This window comes from Octopus bimaculoides, chromosome 2, assembly GCF_046866305.1.
Source record: "Octopus bimaculoides isolate indiv1 chromosome 2, ASM4686630v1, whole genome shotgun sequence".
In the NCBI taxonomy this organism is placed as follows: Eukaryota; Metazoa; Mollusca; class Cephalopoda; order Octopoda; family Octopodidae; genus Octopus; species Octopus bimaculoides.
In genome coordinates, this window is record NC_142929.1 from 152731377 (window position 1) to 152749193 (window position 17817).

General features: G+C 35.0%; 1 protein-coding gene across 10 annotated transcripts in view; it reads right to left on the minus strand.

Annotated features, from left to right (window-relative positions):
* Positions 1-17817, minus strand: part of LOC106874333 (coiled-coil domain-containing protein 171) — a 186359-nt gene that overhangs the window by 121211 nt on the left and 47331 nt on the right. For all 10 annotated transcript variants that reach the window (XM_014922027.3, XM_014922026.3, XM_014922028.3 and 7 more), the window contains 2 exons: positions 13550-13724; positions 6952-7064 (listed from right to left, as the gene is read on the minus strand). In XM_014922027.3, coding sequence (XP_014777513.1) covers positions 6952-7064; positions 13550-13724 — 288 coding nt within the window. The remainder of the gene's footprint in view (positions 1-6951; positions 7065-13549; positions 13725-17817) is intronic.

Sequence of the window (17817 nt, forward strand, 5' to 3'; positions counted from 1 at the left end):
AGAAAAAAAAAAGAAAATGAAAAAAGCAAATTTAAAATGAAAAAAGAAGTTATGGAGATTAAATACGCTTTACACTGCTTAATCAGCCAAAGGAGTAAATGTAAACAACTGAATACTTGTCAGTGATTGGTTGAAATTATCGAAATAAGACAATTTTTTACATGAAATAAATTCGAATACAAAAATATTTTTCTGTTCTATAACACAAAATAGATAAATATACGAAGTTTGAAAGTCTTTCGGTACCAAAAACACTACGTAAAACATTATGAAAAATGTGGCCCCCATTTTAAAAAAGATCCAGATTAAATACTGCCCACTTTGTAGTTCTCTGTATTCTGAGTTCAAATATTGCCAGCTTTGAGTTTGTATTTCATCCTTAGTAATACACTGTTTTGCTTTAATTGACTATATTAGGCCTATATATAGGCGCAGGAGTGGCTGTGTGGTAAGTAGCTTGCTTACCAACCACATGGTTCTGGGTTCAGTCCCACTGCGTGGCATCTTGGGCAAGTGCTATCTACCATAGCCTCAGGCCGACCAAAGCCTTGTGAGTGGATTTGGTAGACGGAAACTGAAAAAAGCCCGTTGTATATATGTATATATATATATATATATATATATATATATATATATATATATATATATATATATATATATATATATATGTATGTGTGTGTATATGTTTGTGCGTCTCTGTTTGTCCCCCCAACATTGCTTGACAACCGATGCTGGTGTGTTTATGTCCTCGTAACTTAGCAGTTCAGCAAAAGAGACTGATAGAATAAGTACTAGGCTTCCAAAGAATAAGTCCTGGGGTCGATTTGCTCGACTAAAGGCAGTGCTCCAGCATGGCCGCAGTCAAATGACTGAAACAAGTCAAAGAGTAAAAGAGATATACCCCCCTCTACAAATTGGTAGCCTGGTGTATGCTAGAAAGTGACAGAATTGCCAGAGCAATGAGGAAAATGCCTTGTGAAATTTGTTCTGGCTCTTTGCATTCTGATTTCAAATCCCACTGAAGTCAACTTTGCCTTTCATTCTTTCAGGTTCATAAAATAAATTGCCAGTCAAGGACTGGGGTCGATTAAATTGATAAACCTTTTCTCTACAAATTACTGTCCTTGTGCCTGTGTTACTATCATTATCATTTTGATATTATAAGGGAGGTAAATGGTGAAGTCAGAGTACAGTAGACAAAAAGAAAAAAAAAAAACCTCGCCATATATATTTATATGCCTTTAAATTCTGAGTTTAAATCATTTTAAGACTGATTTAGCCTTTCATCTTTTGAAGGCTGATGAAATAAAAGGGAAGCACTTCAATAGATTTAATCAGTTATAACTCTTTCTCCATATTTATAACCTTCTATGTGGGAAATAACAATAATAATAATAATAATAATAATAATAATAATAATAATAATAATAATAATAATAATCCTTTCTTCAAAAGGCACAATGCCCGAAATTTTTGGGGAGGGGACTAGTTGGTTACATTGACCCCAGTACTTGATCGGTGCTTATTTTATTGAACCTGAAAGGATGAAAGGCAAAGTCGAACCTTGGCAGAATTTGAACTCAGAACATAATGACAAGTGAAATACCACTAAGTATTTTGCCTGGCATGTTAACATTTCTGCCAGCTCACTGCCTTAATAATAATGGTTTCAAATATTTGCAAAAGACCAGCAATTGGGGAAATAACTGTTTCAAATTTTGGCAAAAAGCCAGAAGTTTTGGAAGAGGGTCTAAGTCGATTATATTGATTCCAGTAATCAACTGGTACTTATTTTATCACCCCTGAAAGGATGAAAGGCAGACAACCTCGGCGACAATAATAATAATAATAATAATAATACTAATACTAATACTACTAATAATAAAAAATAATAATAATAATAATAATAATAATAATAATAATAATAATAACAATAATAATTTATGAAGACTGACATAACTAGGCACTAGTCCAACAGTTTCTATCATTTCAAGTGCTGCTGGTCTGGTGCCTAAGTAGAAACTATTGTTACTGTTGCTATCATTGTATAAATAATAAAAATGCTTAAAGACATTTAGGTTTACAAGACAGATATTTAGAAAAAGATGAGAACAGAGCTTTTGTAAAAATCAAATTTCTCCGTTTTTGAAAACTAGACATTCTGTAGTATGAACAAGAACACATGTACACAAACACCCACAAATACATACTCATGTACACGCTTACATGCATGTTTATGTATTGTGATCACTAAACAAAAAGAAGAGCAATAAACCATTGGTTTGTTATTTGATAACCCACTGACGACCACTTTGATCAGATATGAACCGGATAACAAAATAGATACAACATGATGTGACTGTCACACTGCTTTACGCATAACCATCTGCTGAATGATACAGACTGGAAGTGTGCAACAATCTTGCTGGTTGAGATCTGAAGATTTTAACAAAATATTCTGCCATTACTTCTGTGCTGTAAGATATTTCTTAGAACTATTATTTTATTATATATAACAACAGCTGCTTTCAATTGCCTCCTAGAAATGATTTCAACATCTATATAAATCCAATAATAGTTCTAGGAAACTATATACATGACCAGTTATTGTGGTATATTATAGATTGTAGTGGTGCTTGGTGCATTTTCTAAATATAAAAAACTAACAAAACAAATTAAATAGATTCTTAATGATTCAGAATAGTGTTTTCTAAATCTAAAATAATGTATATTTATTTTTAACTTTGGGCAGTTGTCCAATTATGGTAGATTCACAGAATCGTTAGAGCATCAACCAATATCTTGCAGTTTTTTTCCCCAGCTCTTTACATTCTGAATTTAAATACCACTGAGGTCAACATTACCTTTTGTCTTTTTGTTTGGGGTCAATAAAATAAAATGCTAGTCAAGTACTGGGGTCGATAACACTGTCTAACCCCTTCCCTTAAAATTGCATTGCATTGTACCTAATAATTCAGAAACAAAATTACTACTACTACTACTACTACTACTACTGCAGTGAGCTGGCAGAACTGTTAGCATGCTGGATAAAATGCTTAGTGGCATTTTGTCTATCCTTACATTCTGAGTTCAAACTCTGTCAAGGTTGATTTAGCCTTTCATCCTTGTGCCACAATTTGAAACTATTATTATTATTATTGTTGTTGTTGTTGTTATTATTGTTATTATTATTATTATTATTATTATTATTATCATTACATAAGGTGGTGAGCTGGCAGAATCATTAGCACGCCAGGCGAAATGCTTAGCGGTATTTTGTCTGTTGCTATGTTCTGAGTTCAAATTCTGAAACCAGGTAGTAGCTTCACATTTGTGCATAGGTGGGCTGCTCTTTCTTTTTGTGTTGTATTTTCATTCTTATATTTATATTTATATGATTGACCGTTGACTGAACACTATTCAATTTTTTTTCTCCGTGTTTTTCTCCTTGTCTCCGTATTCTTTCTGTTGAAGAGCGTAGCTCGAAACGTCAAAGACTTTCTGTATTCCCGAGCGTCATACTAATATATACTTTTGTTATTTACACCACCTGTCCTCGTCTGTTGTTATTATTTGTATATTCTCCCATATATATATATATATATATATATAGTTTACAGGTTAGAGACAGGTATTCTCTATATAGAATACACTTTGAAGTGCTCAAGAAATTTGAACTTGAACCGGTAGATGAGTAAATGTAATGACAAGCAAGTAAGGCAAGTCGATTTATACAAAATATTAAATACATTTAATAGAAACAATGTACATGTGTATGGATATAAAATAGTCCCACTTACAGAATATAAATTAAATCAGGAGTTAAATCATTAGTCTTCTGTAGTAGGAGTTCTGGGATATTTTTTGTAGATATGCCCAAGGAATATTCTGTGTAAATCAACTTGCCTAACTTGCTTGTCATTACATTTACTCATCTATCAGATCAAATTCAAATCTCTTGAGCACTTCAAAGTCTATTCTATATAGGGGACACCTGTCTCTAACCTATAAACTATATACCTTTTGCTTGACAGAGTGCTGCCTATAGATAACACTCATGGATAAGTAATTCTTTGGCATGTCTACAAAAAATATCCTGATCCCAAAAAGTGATATATACATGGAACTCCTACTACAGAAGACTAATGATTTAGCTCCTGGTATCATTTATATTCTGTAAGTTGGACTATTTTATATCCATACATATGTACAATTTTTCTATTAAATGTATTTATTATTCTTTGTAAATTGACTTGCCTCACTTGTTTGTCATTACATTTACTGTGGAGTGGCTGGTGTTAGGAAGGGCATCCAGCCGTAACATCCCTGCCAAAACAGACACAGTAGCCTAGGGTAGTTTTTCTACCTGGCCAGCTCCTGTCATTTGTCTTACCCATGGATGCATGAAAGATGGATGTTAAACAATGATGATGATATATGTGCATACATATACATATACATACATATATATGTGTGTGTGTGTGTGTGTGTGTGTGCATATATATATATATATATATATATATATATGCACACACACACACACACATATATATATATATATATGTATATGTATATATGAAAGGCAAAGTCGTTCCAGGCAGAATTTGAACTCAGAACAGACAAACTACCACTAAGCATTTTGCCTGGTGTGCTAATGATCCTGCCAGCTTGCTTTAATAATATCAATAATAATAATAATAATAATAATAATAATAATAATAATAATAATAAAAGATCAAAGCATGCTCACAAAAACAACCAGGCTAACATTCTTCAAAACGGTTCTGACCCTAAATGCAGATTCTACGACACATTTGACGAAACAATTTACCATCTTGTTTCGGGATGTCCTGTGCTGACACCAAACGAATACAAAAATCGTCATGATATAGTAGGACAGTATTTACATTGGAAAATATGTAAACACTACAAAATCAGCACTCCTGCTTACTGGTATGAACATCATCTTGAGCCAGTTGTTGAAAGTAAAAATGTCATTATCCTCTGGGATTTTCCACTCAACACTGACAAAATGATCCGGGCTAATCGACCAGACATAGTCATTAAAGACTGGGAAGAAAATACTTGTAGACTAATAGATGTAAGTATTCCCACTGATAAAGATATATCTGTAAAGGAATTTGACAAACTAAGAAAATATAAGGACCTGGAAATTGAAATACAAAAGATGTGGCATCTTGAAACAAGAACTGTTCCTGTTATTGTAGGTGCCTTAGGTATGATAAAAAAGGGATGTCAGAAACATCTAGATATGATCCTAGGAGAACCATGTCTCAGAGAAATCCAAAAGATTGTACTGACAAGTACTGCCCACGTCCTTAGAAGAAACCCTATCCATTTAAATGTCTGTGTTGTATTACACGAAGATATTTCGTTACTCCCCCACCCCACCCCAAGCTTTCAGTCATATTGTAACATCTCTTATCCTTCACTTGCCCCAAGACTCTGGGTGTGTTTTGGCAAGTGACTGTAACAAACATGTAGATTAGAAGTAAATAATAATAATAATAATAATAATGGTATATTGGATAAATCAGTAACAGAGCAGTATAAAAGTATTACTCTCCCTACAACTACAATGTCAACAGCAACAGTTCCACCATCATCATTGGCATAATGATGTGCTTGTAATCATTATCACTGTCATCCTCATCATCCTGATTGTCAACCTTTATCATTGCTATCATAATACTACGCTTCTTATCATCATTGCCATCATCATCACTATCGTCAATATCATCACCTCTACCACCACTATTATCATCAGTAAAGAAGTCTACACTAAATTTCACAAGCTCAACATTCTTTTCCACTCAACTGAAATGACAAGCTATTACAATCATATAATCAATATTTAACCAATGTGGAACAGTAAAGCAGACACAACTGATGGGGAGAAGATAACAAATGGCAAGATAAAACTCAAGAAGATTCATGTATAGCATAGTCTCGGTTCTTAAACTGTGTACTGACAATTCATAACATGAGAATTTATGCAGGTTTCCAGGCTAGAATGATTAAAAGGACATAGTTCTCAAAATATGGGGCTATATGCAGGTTTTCAGACAAGAATGATCAAAGGGATACAGTCCCAAGATACCAAATTTTATGACGACTTTCAACCAAAGATATGGTAGTAAAGGGATACAGTTGAAAGAAACATTAGCACGCCGGGCGAAATGCTTAGCGGTATTTCGTCTGTCTTTATGTTCTGAGTTCAAATTCCGCCGAGGTCGACTTTGCCTTTCATCCTTTCGGGGTTGATAAATTAAGTACCAGTTACACACTGGGTTGATGTAATCGACTTAATCCCTTTGTCTGTCCTTGTTTGTCTCCTCTATGTTTAGCCCCTTGTGGGCAATAAAGAAATAAGAAATTGATACATGCTCTCTAATGACACAGAGTATTTTAGAGTGATATGGTTCCAAGGAGAAAGAAACAATGTATATTGTATGACTCAAGGTTTTGGAATAGCAATGTGTGTTAATGAGAGGAGACAAGTTTAGTTAATAGACAGATACATATACACACATATACATGCAAACATACACACACACATCTAAGGTTCTTTAATAACTTCATATAATATTTAACAGCATATGATGCTATGGCAGTCATCAAGTTGCAGCTGTTCAAGAGAAACTTCAGATGCACCTGTTTCATCAGTCTCAGTGGGTCAGCAAAGCCCATGGGTACAGCTGTGTCATTTAGGATAAGTCATTAAAAAAAAAAAAATTGACAAACCATATTTTAAAGGATGATGATGGTAGTGCTGACAACAGTGCCTGTTAAAATAAAAATTATGATGATGATATGATGATGATGATGATAATGACAGCTGCTTAATTTAAACAAGAAAAAAGCAAAAGTAAATTAACTATTTTTTAGGTCAACATCCCAGAAGTAATTAACTTGAATATGGAAAATTACCTTTTCTTTAATGACAGATTCATAATTGGCAGATAAAGTTTTAACCTTTTGTTCACTGTCATCCAATTCATTCTGCAGTGTGTTTAGTCTACCAGCCAGAGTCCGAACTTCATCTGCAACATCAAATTATGTAAAGTTCTACCACATGACATTAGAGAAATTGAATTTCAATAGGACAGACAAAATATTTAAGAATAAAGTACATATGAAAAAATTATGAAATAGTTGTAATAGATATTGTTTCACAATGTTGTGTCTCTTGAGAATTATAGTGGAAGAATTCTTTAATTGTTAATCATGCAGCTTTGTTTTTTCTTCATTTTTTAATTTGGTTTGCAAGATTCTCGATGTGAACTGGAGTGTTCAAACAAATTTTGTTATATCTTGTGTACTAACAATAAACCCATGCAGTTCTTTTATTATTATTATTTGTTAACTAGTTAGCCATTTAATAAATTAAGTCATTGTTTAATTAATCAGTCAATCATTTAGGTTTATCAGAGTCCTTTCATCAGTGAGGCTAATGTAGTTGGTGCTTAGCCTGAGCCACACACAGCCATCCACCTTTGTAAATACATACTTACCCAGCTGAACATCAGTAGATCAAGGTCTACAGGAAAAAAAAACAAAAAAACTTTGGGAGGGAACAAAATAAATTTTGCTGAAGGTACCCAGGACCTAGTTAGCACTTTTTTCTAGCAGGACCCTAGAATTGTAGTCATAAGTGGAATTTAAAGTGACATTCACTTGAAAATAGATATTCATTTTTGGAAAGTGATCATGGCAAATGTAGTATAAAAGATCTAGATCTTAATTTCTGCAAAAGGTGAAATATATCACAAAAAAGGGAATGTAAACAAAGGAAATTGAAGAGGTTTTACAAGCAGAAAATGAAACAATTATTAGAAACTAACAATGATCCCTGAAATTCTCTCTCCTCATCACTTTCATACTCTCTTCATACTAGTGATTTCAATGTTCAGCTGGAATCTCTATAGGGAATTAAACAAGCAGGATGAGAAGCTATTCCAGTGCTATGTAGGTGAATGGCTGGTGAAATATGAGAGGTGAGGTACAGTAGAGGTGATAAGAGGGAGAGAGACAGATGTGTAGGGTGGACCTTGTTGGAAATGGTACATAGCTTGCAAATTCAGTGGGAACTGAAGTCATAACAACCACAGTGGAAGTGATAGCAGAGGGAAGAAAAGGCACGCCTATGAACCAGTAGTTCTCATGAGTTAGGGAGTGAATCTTTGGCAATGTGTTGAATAGCCTTCTTTTGGATGCTATCCAAGATATTTGAGTGTGTAACAGCAGAATCCTGAATATGTGAGAAGTACTCAAATATGGGTCTAACTTCAAATTTGTGGGAGTCAGCAAATTGATCGAAGCTTAAGTGTTTTCTAGTCCTCAAGGGTAAACCTAGCTTTTTGTATAAAGTTTTAGCAAACTATTTAATGCAAAATTGCTATGAGAGATCAGAGATTGCAAGGCCTAGCCTTAGTAATGATTTGGGGATTTTAATCATGAGTTGTACATGTTTAGGCAAGATGTTATTGTTCTAGACTGTTGTTTTTATATGTGCAATAGTCAAGTATTGTACTATTGAAGGAAACTAAACTGCCATGTATATTTTCACATGTTTTATCAAGATATTGAATAATAATAGACACTTCAGTTAGTCTGTGTTTGTTTACTTAGCTTATTATTTATAATAAACACATATGTGTTTACCTTGAGACCTCATATAAGAGACACACATAGTTATTATTTATATGTATTTGACTGTACACTACTGTTTTTAGCTACACAAGCTAGATTGGTGTACCATATCAGCAGAAAGGAAGCACAGCATGCTTTTAATATCATAACTTTCCAGATGCTAATATCTCTTCTTGTCTCCTGTCATGCATGTTGTTCTTAATCTCCCTATCAATGAAATGCATATGCACATCCATGCATCCAATCAAATGCTTATCTTTCTACCAGCTCACACAAATCCCACCTACTACCAACCCAAAACTCCACTCATTTATTAATCTACCTATTCAACCACTGTGTTTTCAAAGTGACTAAGACACATATCTGTCACGCATATTACACATTAGATTATTTGAGCTCAGCCATACTTTATAACAAAGCATTCATTGATTATAGTTTTTTGAGTTCTTATTATCGGTGAATAGAGACATTCAGGGACATACAGTGAAGTATAATATGGATGACTGGGTATAAACCTGTTGTACACCAGACATCAGTCCTCCAATAACTCATTAACACAATGACATTCCCTACTAACAACAAATAAAGTAACAATAATTAATTCATTATTAATGAATTATATCACATAATTAACAGCATAATTAACATCTTAGAAAAAATCATTAAATAAACTAATGAAGTAAGATACACACACACACACACGTGTGTGTGTGTGTGTATGTCTCCGTATTCTTTCTGTTGAAGAGCGTAGCTCGAAACGTTAAAGACTTTCCGTATTCCTGAGCGTCATACTAATACATCCTTTTGTTGTTTACACCACCTGTCCTCGTCTGTTGTTGTTTTTTCGTACATTCTCCCATATATATATATATATATATATATATATATATATATATATATATATATTACTTGTTTCAGTCATTAGACTGTGGTCATGCTGGGGCACTACTTTGAAGAATTTTTAGTTGAGTGAATTGACCCCACAGTACTTATTTTTTCTTAAAGCCTGGTCTCTTTTGCTGAACCACTAAGTTATGGGAACATAAACACACCAACACTGGTTGTCAAGCAGTGGTGAGAGAAATACATAGACACAAAGACACACACACGATGGGCTTCTTTCAGTTTCTATCAACCACTCACAAGGCTCTGATCAGCCCGAGGCTATAGTAGAAGACACAGGCCCAAGCTGCCATGCAGTAAGACTGAACCTAGAACCATGTGGTTAAGAAGCAAGCTTCTTACCACACAGCCACACCTGCACCTATACATAGATATATTTACGTATGTATGTGTGTGTGTGTGTGTGTGTGTGTGTGTGTGTGTGTGTGTGTATATATATACACACCCAAACACATATATATATATATAAATACATATGTATATACACATATGTGTAAGTATGTATATGTATGTACATAAATATGTACATATCGCAATATTGGTAAAAGTTTTGCCCGTCTGTTGCCCTCTCTTCCGATAAAGACGAGTATAATGAGTAGGGTGACAAAGTTGGAACAATATCAATAGGAGTAACAATCGACATATTTTAGGTGAGTAGTAATTGCTTCTAACTCATATTACTCGTCTGAACAGCTAAATCACATTGCTTTCCCCAAAATAACACTAGAAGGAAGTCGGTATGGCTTTTATTACCATCAAACTGGATTTCAGTTGGTAAAAAAAATCAATATTATTGCAGATTGTATCATTTGGTTACTTTTATTGTTTTCTTTTTTACATACATTTTATATATTGATATTTTTAAAATTATTTATATATATATATTTTTCTCAATTTTTTTCTTTTCTTTTTCTTTATGCCTTTTATATACATCTACTTTAGCTGGCACGCTTCTTGCTACAACACTCATGTCATTTCATGATTTCTCTTCCACACTTTCAAATCCCACACCACCACACACACACCTTTTACACTGTCATTTCTGCTATCACAATTACTGTTACTATTATTAATACTACTAATAATAACACTACTACCCTTGGTGGTACTATGATTTCTGCTGCTACTACCACTACCACTACCACTACTACTACTACTACTACCACTACTACTACTACAGCTAGTGCAGCTACTCCCTTTCAGCTATTACTGATACCATCCCCATCATCACTACTGCCTCCACTACTACCAATACTATCACCACCACTACCACAAACACTACTGCTGGTACAGCTTCTTCCTTTCAACTAATGCTGATACTATTCCAATCGTTACTACAACAACAACTGCTACTAATACCACCAGTGCCACCACCACCACCACCACCACCACCACCACTTGCATTACTCTACTACTACTGCAGCTACCACAACTACTACTGCTAATGTTGCTGCAGCAGCAACTAGTGTTTGCTGCATTCATTAAATTTATCTGCTATTTATGTTTCAAATATGGAATGTAGAAAAAAGTATATAATACATACATACATACATATGTTACATATATAAAAAGGCAATATATACATATATATATGTGTGTGTGTGTATGTGTGTGTGTGTGTATGGCCTTTGTTGTAGATGTTAAGGTTGTAGTTATAGAGGGATGTTGGTAGTATGTGGTAGAGATATAGTGACAAATGCATGCGCACACACACACACACACACACACACACACACACAAACACATACATTTGTGTGTGTGTGTGTGTGTGTGTTGGATGAAAGAGTTATACTCATGACCTTCACAGTTCCTCTGAGACTGATAAGATCAATACAGTTTATATCCAGCTTGAACATCTGTATGTAGACATCTGGAAGAGGAAAAAAAACGTGGGCGAGAAAGATTTCCAAAGGACTGATGTTCAAGGGAAGAGAAATTGGTTAGCTATGGGCTTGGTAGATGAGGGCACCGTAAGGGTGACGTGAGAAGAGAGCAGTGTTTTGGGTGGACCTAGGTGAAAGTCAGGTGTAACCAGTTTGAAACCGAATTCATTATAGCAGTGACAGGAGAGAAAGTGAGAGAGAGAGAGAGAGAGAGAGAGAGAGAGAGAGAGAGAGAGTAAACAGAGTATTAATGGGTTTGGGTTAGATGTTGTAGTCCGTTGGTGAGTGAATCTTTGCCTATCAGTTAAATGATCTTTTGGATGTGGTTGTAAGATGTCTATGCACGAAACAGCAGCACTGCTACAAATGTGTGAACAGTATTCAAAAGTGAATTTTTTCTGAGCTTTGTAAATAGCCAACAGTTTATCAGAACTGAAGTATGTTATGGTACTTCAAGGCGGCGAACTGGCAGAAATGTTAGCACGCCGGGCGAAGTACTTAGCGGTATTTCGTCTGCCATTACGTTCTGAGTTGAAATTCCACCGAGGTCGACTTTTCCTTTCATCCTTTCGGGGTCGATTAAATGAGTACCAGTTACGCACAGAGGTCGATGTAATCGACTTAATCTCTTTGTCTGTCCTTGTTTTTCCCCTCTATGTTTAGCCCCTTGTGGGCTGTAAAGAAATAAGAACTGAAGTATGTTATGGTACTAAAGAAGAAGACTAACCGTTGTATAAAGTTTTAGCTATGATACAAATGTGAGGGAAACCAGGAGAGGCTCTCAAAGATTGAGGTTTAACATTTGTAGTAATTTGGAAGATATTTTTGAGTCACTGTAGAGCATGAAGTAGAAGTTAGTTTCTGGATTAGTGATTGTGTTTTAGCACTTTTTATTAGAGACAAGATTGTTATGTCTCCATTAGAGGATATTTTGGGGATCTCTGTTCATGGAGGCAATGCAGGTTTGACTTGATGTATCAAGGTGTTGAGAAAGTGAGTATTGTAAGAGATGACAATAAGCAGTTTGAGAAAGAGGGTGGGGTATACTGTCAAGGTTTGTAGTACACCAGAGATGACAGTGTGGATCAGTTTGAACTCTGTCAGTACACACTATTATAGTATGATCTCACAGGAGGCTTCTAAGTCAAGAGATGAAAGCCAAATCAAAGCATAGGTGGATAGCTCAGCTAGGAGTTGTGTAAGTTTGAAGTGATTGTAGGCGTTTAAACATTTGGCATTTACATAACAGAGAGATTGGTGAAAGGAAGAAAAAAAATTTTGCTGAGTGTGTGCAATATGTGGTTAGATTTCATCATCATAATTTAATGCTTGTTTTTCTATACTGGCACACATTGAATGGTTTGACAGAAGCTGACAATCAAGAGAGCTGCACCAAACTGGATGCCCTTCCTAACTCCAACTACTTTACAGAGTATACTGGGTATGATTTATATGGCACCAGCACTAGTGAGTTCTTCAAGAAACTTGCAAGGCAAGAGCCCACAACTGAAGGATGGGGGTATGGTAGTGCTTGCTGAAGGTGACTATAAGTCAGGTGATGAGAAGTTAAATTATGATAGAGGTACAGGAACAGGTGTCTTGCTGCAGAGGAGATACATGGCTACTGCAATTGGAAAAGAGAGAGGATGGTGGTGAAGCAACAACAGTGATAACAGAAACAACAGTGATGACAGCAGTAAGAATATTTGTTGGTAAATTGGCTTTTCTCATACCAATCATTTATGAAATATAACTTGTGCTACTACTGTCTAGTTGATTGAAGTGATAAAAGTATTTAGCCCAAAGTAGATGAAGTAGTGCCCATTGCTCTTGCAGAGTCTCCCAGATTAGTGAAGGTCAATATGGCCCCATTTTTAGCATGGACTCTAGCAGGTAGCTGCTTGACACAAGGGAACAAGTGAGCAGGGACAATTTATAAGGTTAAATTGACTTTGGTTCAATGAGAGACTTAAACCAAAAATTGAGCTAGGATGAAACAAAATCATATTATTGAATAAAGCAAAATATAAACAAAAACACAAATAATTAATATCTAGTTGCCAGACAGATATAAGAAGAATCCAAGTTACCTTTAAGTTTTGAGTTTTCTGTTTCAAGTTTGGTATTCGATTTAGCAGCGTGGTCTGATGCCAGCTTTTGGTCTTGTATCACCTTCAGTAATTCATACTCAAGATTCTGGCGTTCAGCTTCACTTTTCTCAAGTTCAGACTGCAATTTGGCAATTTCACTGGCTTTTGTAGTCAACTGAAAGTGAAAGTGGAAAGTTAGAATGAAATAAGAAAGAGGAGGAAAGTAGTGATAGGAAAGGGAGGAGGAAGGTAAACAAAGAAGTGAATGATGAAGGTGGAATTGCATGACGGTGTTATACACAATTTCTTTTATTTAAGCTACACTTGGATAGTAACAAACTTTTTATGATGATGATGGTAATGACAGTAGTGATAGTGATGATGATGGTGTTGAGGATAGCATTGATAGTGAAGGTGTGGTAATGGTGGTGTTGATGGAAGTAATGGCATTGAAGGTGGTGGTGGGTGAGATAGTAGTAGTGGTGATAATGAAAGTGAAAATGCTGTAAAAAATGACAACAGAAGTAATGCAATGATGACAGTAACAACAACAATAGCACTGATGATGAAACCAAGATGGGCACCTCTATATCTATGACCTGCTAGAAATAGTAACCAAATTAGTCTCAAACTACTGCCTACTTACTATCTTAACAGAAAAAGATTGAAGAACACATTATAGAATATAGTCTGAGACAATATATTTTGGAAAAAAAAAGGTCAATGTTTGTGCCTGGTGTATTTTTGATGAGTATTTGGTCTGCTGGATCAAAACTGACCTGGAGCTAAACAACAACAACAGGGATGATGAGAATAATGATTATGACAATATAATCAAGATACTACCCAATAATATTAATAATACAATAATAATATTTGTCTGGTACTTTTGATAAAATATCGAAAATGATCAACCACACATTCAATTCTATACCACATATTTCTAATCAACCATAACAAGGTATCTTTAATCTCTGATATACCATTTTGCTGTGAACCATCTCTCTTCTATTGTTACTGTACAGATTATAGTCAAGTCTGTTACTCACTGGACTCATTCTCAGATTCTTCACAGTCATTATTTCTCCTCTTTAAACATTGTACCGAGCCTTACAAGCTGTCCTCCATTTTGAGGATGTCAATAGTGTAGAATCATCTTTTCACTCTAATTCTTCAAGCTCCATGTTAAATGTTAAAATCAGTCTTCTGACACCATCTTACTAATAGCTCAATAAGCTAGGTTAGATCTGTCTTATTCCAACTTAAAAACAACAGCAACAACAACAACAACAACAACAATGACAATATACCATTAATTTACAGATGTCTGCTTATATAATTAACTCTGTAAAATTAATTAACTAACAATTCTTTATCAGAAGAGAAACATTTTAATAAATGAAACAAAACTAAAATAAAAATTTAAATTACAATAAATTTCAGAAACAGAAAATAAAAAACAAACAAACTGTAAATCATGCACACAAACACAAAATTGTAAGAACCCCAATATAATCACATACATGCACGTGTATGTGTTTATTATAATATATGTATATATATATATATATATATATACACACACACACACACACACATATATACATATGTGTCCACACACACATATATACAAGGATATTTACACATATGCACATTATCTTTTCTCTCATTTCTTTCGTGTTATCTCATTCTTACCTATCCAATCTCCCTCCATCCATTCCCAGCTTGCCACTTCATGTTTCTAGTGTATCCCCATACTGCTCTTACCTCTCTGCTCACCAAGTGAATGCATATATTCTTTTTACTCTTCATAATTTGCCTAAGGACATTTAATCATCTCTTTTTCCTTCCATGTCATACTTGTTGCACTTTTGCATTGTGTTTTGCCAGTTGTAGTTTCATTGCAATTGAATAATGCTTTATTTTATTGAAAAACTTATGTTTTATTTAATTTCATCAAATTACATTTTCCTTTTTATTCTAGCTACTAGTCTTAACCATAATTCCTTTCCCTGTTCTTGCTTTTTCTCTGTTCCAGTCACCAAGACTTCAATAAGTTTTTGGCTTGTCTCTATTGTATCGGTAACCTTACAACTATACTGAATAGATTGTTGATACTACTAAGATAGCAGTTCTAGCTCAAGGTATTGAAACAAATAGAATATTTGGTGAGATAGCTAATGAGGACTAAATTTTGATTTGCTGTGTAATTCATATGATTTTGTTGTTTGTACCCATTACTTGATACACAAACATGCACTAAGGAAAATATATCACTGCTTGGAAAATAAACAATGCAGTTGATAGTCAATTTCTTGAATGAAAACCATGATAATTCTGCATAAATTTATCATTTCAAACATCATCATCATCATCATCCTCATTTAATTCCATTTTCCATGCAGGCATGGGTTGCATGGTTTGACCCAATATATACATTATTTTTAACAAACATACCTATTTCAGTCACAGCAACACAATTCTATCGATATATATATATACATATTAGCAATGTGTATATCATACTTAAAGCATATATACTGTCGAAAGCCTTCTAAACTGTGGTATTTTTCTTGAGAAAGCATCTCTTACAAGCAAAAATCACCCAGCAGAAGCATTGAGACTGTTAAATCCAGATTTCTGCTTCTTTGAGCTTCATCAGTAGCAAGTATTCACTGACACCAGGAGCTAAGTGAAAATTGGTTATGAGCTGATAGAATTAAATTCGATATTGTTTGATAGCTTGCTTGAGCCAAATTAAATGATAAGCAGGGAGATGCATTAGATAAGGTGTAGAGATATGATGTGGACACACATGCTAATTTCACTACATTGAAACCTCTAATGAAATAAGCAATTATTATTGCTTAGACTCTACAGTAATAATCATTTTGATAATGCTCTAATAAATAAAATCATATAGACACAGGCATGGTTGTGTGGTCAGAAGTGTGCTTTCCAACCACATGGTTCTGGGCTTAGTCCCACTGTGTGGCACCTTGGGAAAGTGTTTTCTATGACAGCCCCTTGTGAGTGGATTTGATGGACAGAAATGAAAAGAAGCCCATTGTATACACACCCACACACATATATATGAGGTGGTATGTAAAAGTTCTCAGACTAGTCCTGTAGTGTGCCAACAGATGGCAACACATGGTTGCATGTACAGTGAGAGCTAACTGTGACCTTCATGAGACAGTGTGCCAAGTGACATTGCTGTATTTACTTTGCAGGTTATGAAATTTATGCTCTTGTGATCATGTGTATGCTGTAGTCTGTGATTCTGCATTGAACAGGAACAAAGAGCCAATGTGAAACTTTGTGTTAAACTTGGAAAGTCTGCTACAGAGACACTGAGCATACTTCAGTAAGCTTACAGCGGCAAAGTTGTACACGATGTTGCGAGAGACATGGGCACTTAAAAAGCGTAAAAATGTCCTTGGAAGACAATGAGTACCTGGAAGACCTGCTACAAGTGTCACTCCTGAAAATGTGGTATTGTACATCAAGAATTCCACCCCCAAGACCAAACCGTCAATCAATCGGTGTTTTGTGTTCACCATCAGACCCTGGCAGAAATTTTTCTCGTCTGAGAAAAACCAAAGCATGTTCGGTTGGTTGGAAGTGATGGTTGAGTTTGTTCAAAAGCTTTGTAATGTGATCTTTCCTCTTGTCCTTGATGGCTTGGGATAAAAATTGACCCTTTCACCCAAACACTGAAATGTTCATACTGGAGCTTCTGGCATGAATGCCAAACAGTACAGTGTGTCATTTCCAAATTTCTGGTAGAGTGAATTGCATCATGGTGCTGTTTTTCTCACAGATGGTGCCCAACTGATCCTACTGTACTGTGTAGCCAACAAAATTGAAAACAAACAATGCGCATGCATGAAATTAAAAATATAAAATGGTGCAATTTACTCATCACACCCTGTATATAGACACACACACACACACACACAATGGGCTTCTTTTAGTTTCTGTCTACTAAATTTACTTCAGTTGACCCAGGGATATAGTAGAAACACTTGCTCACTGAGTATGCAGTGGGACTGAACTTAAAACTGCATGGCTGGGAAGCTTTTAATCACTGTCATTCCTCATAGGTACAGATTCCATTGTGTGGTATAGAATATCATTTCACAACCATATAGTTTTTACAACATTTGTTTCACATATTAACATAGCCGGTGGCACATAAAAAGCACCCACTACACTCTCGGAATGGCTGGCATTAGGAAGGGCATCCAGCTGTAAAAACATTGCCA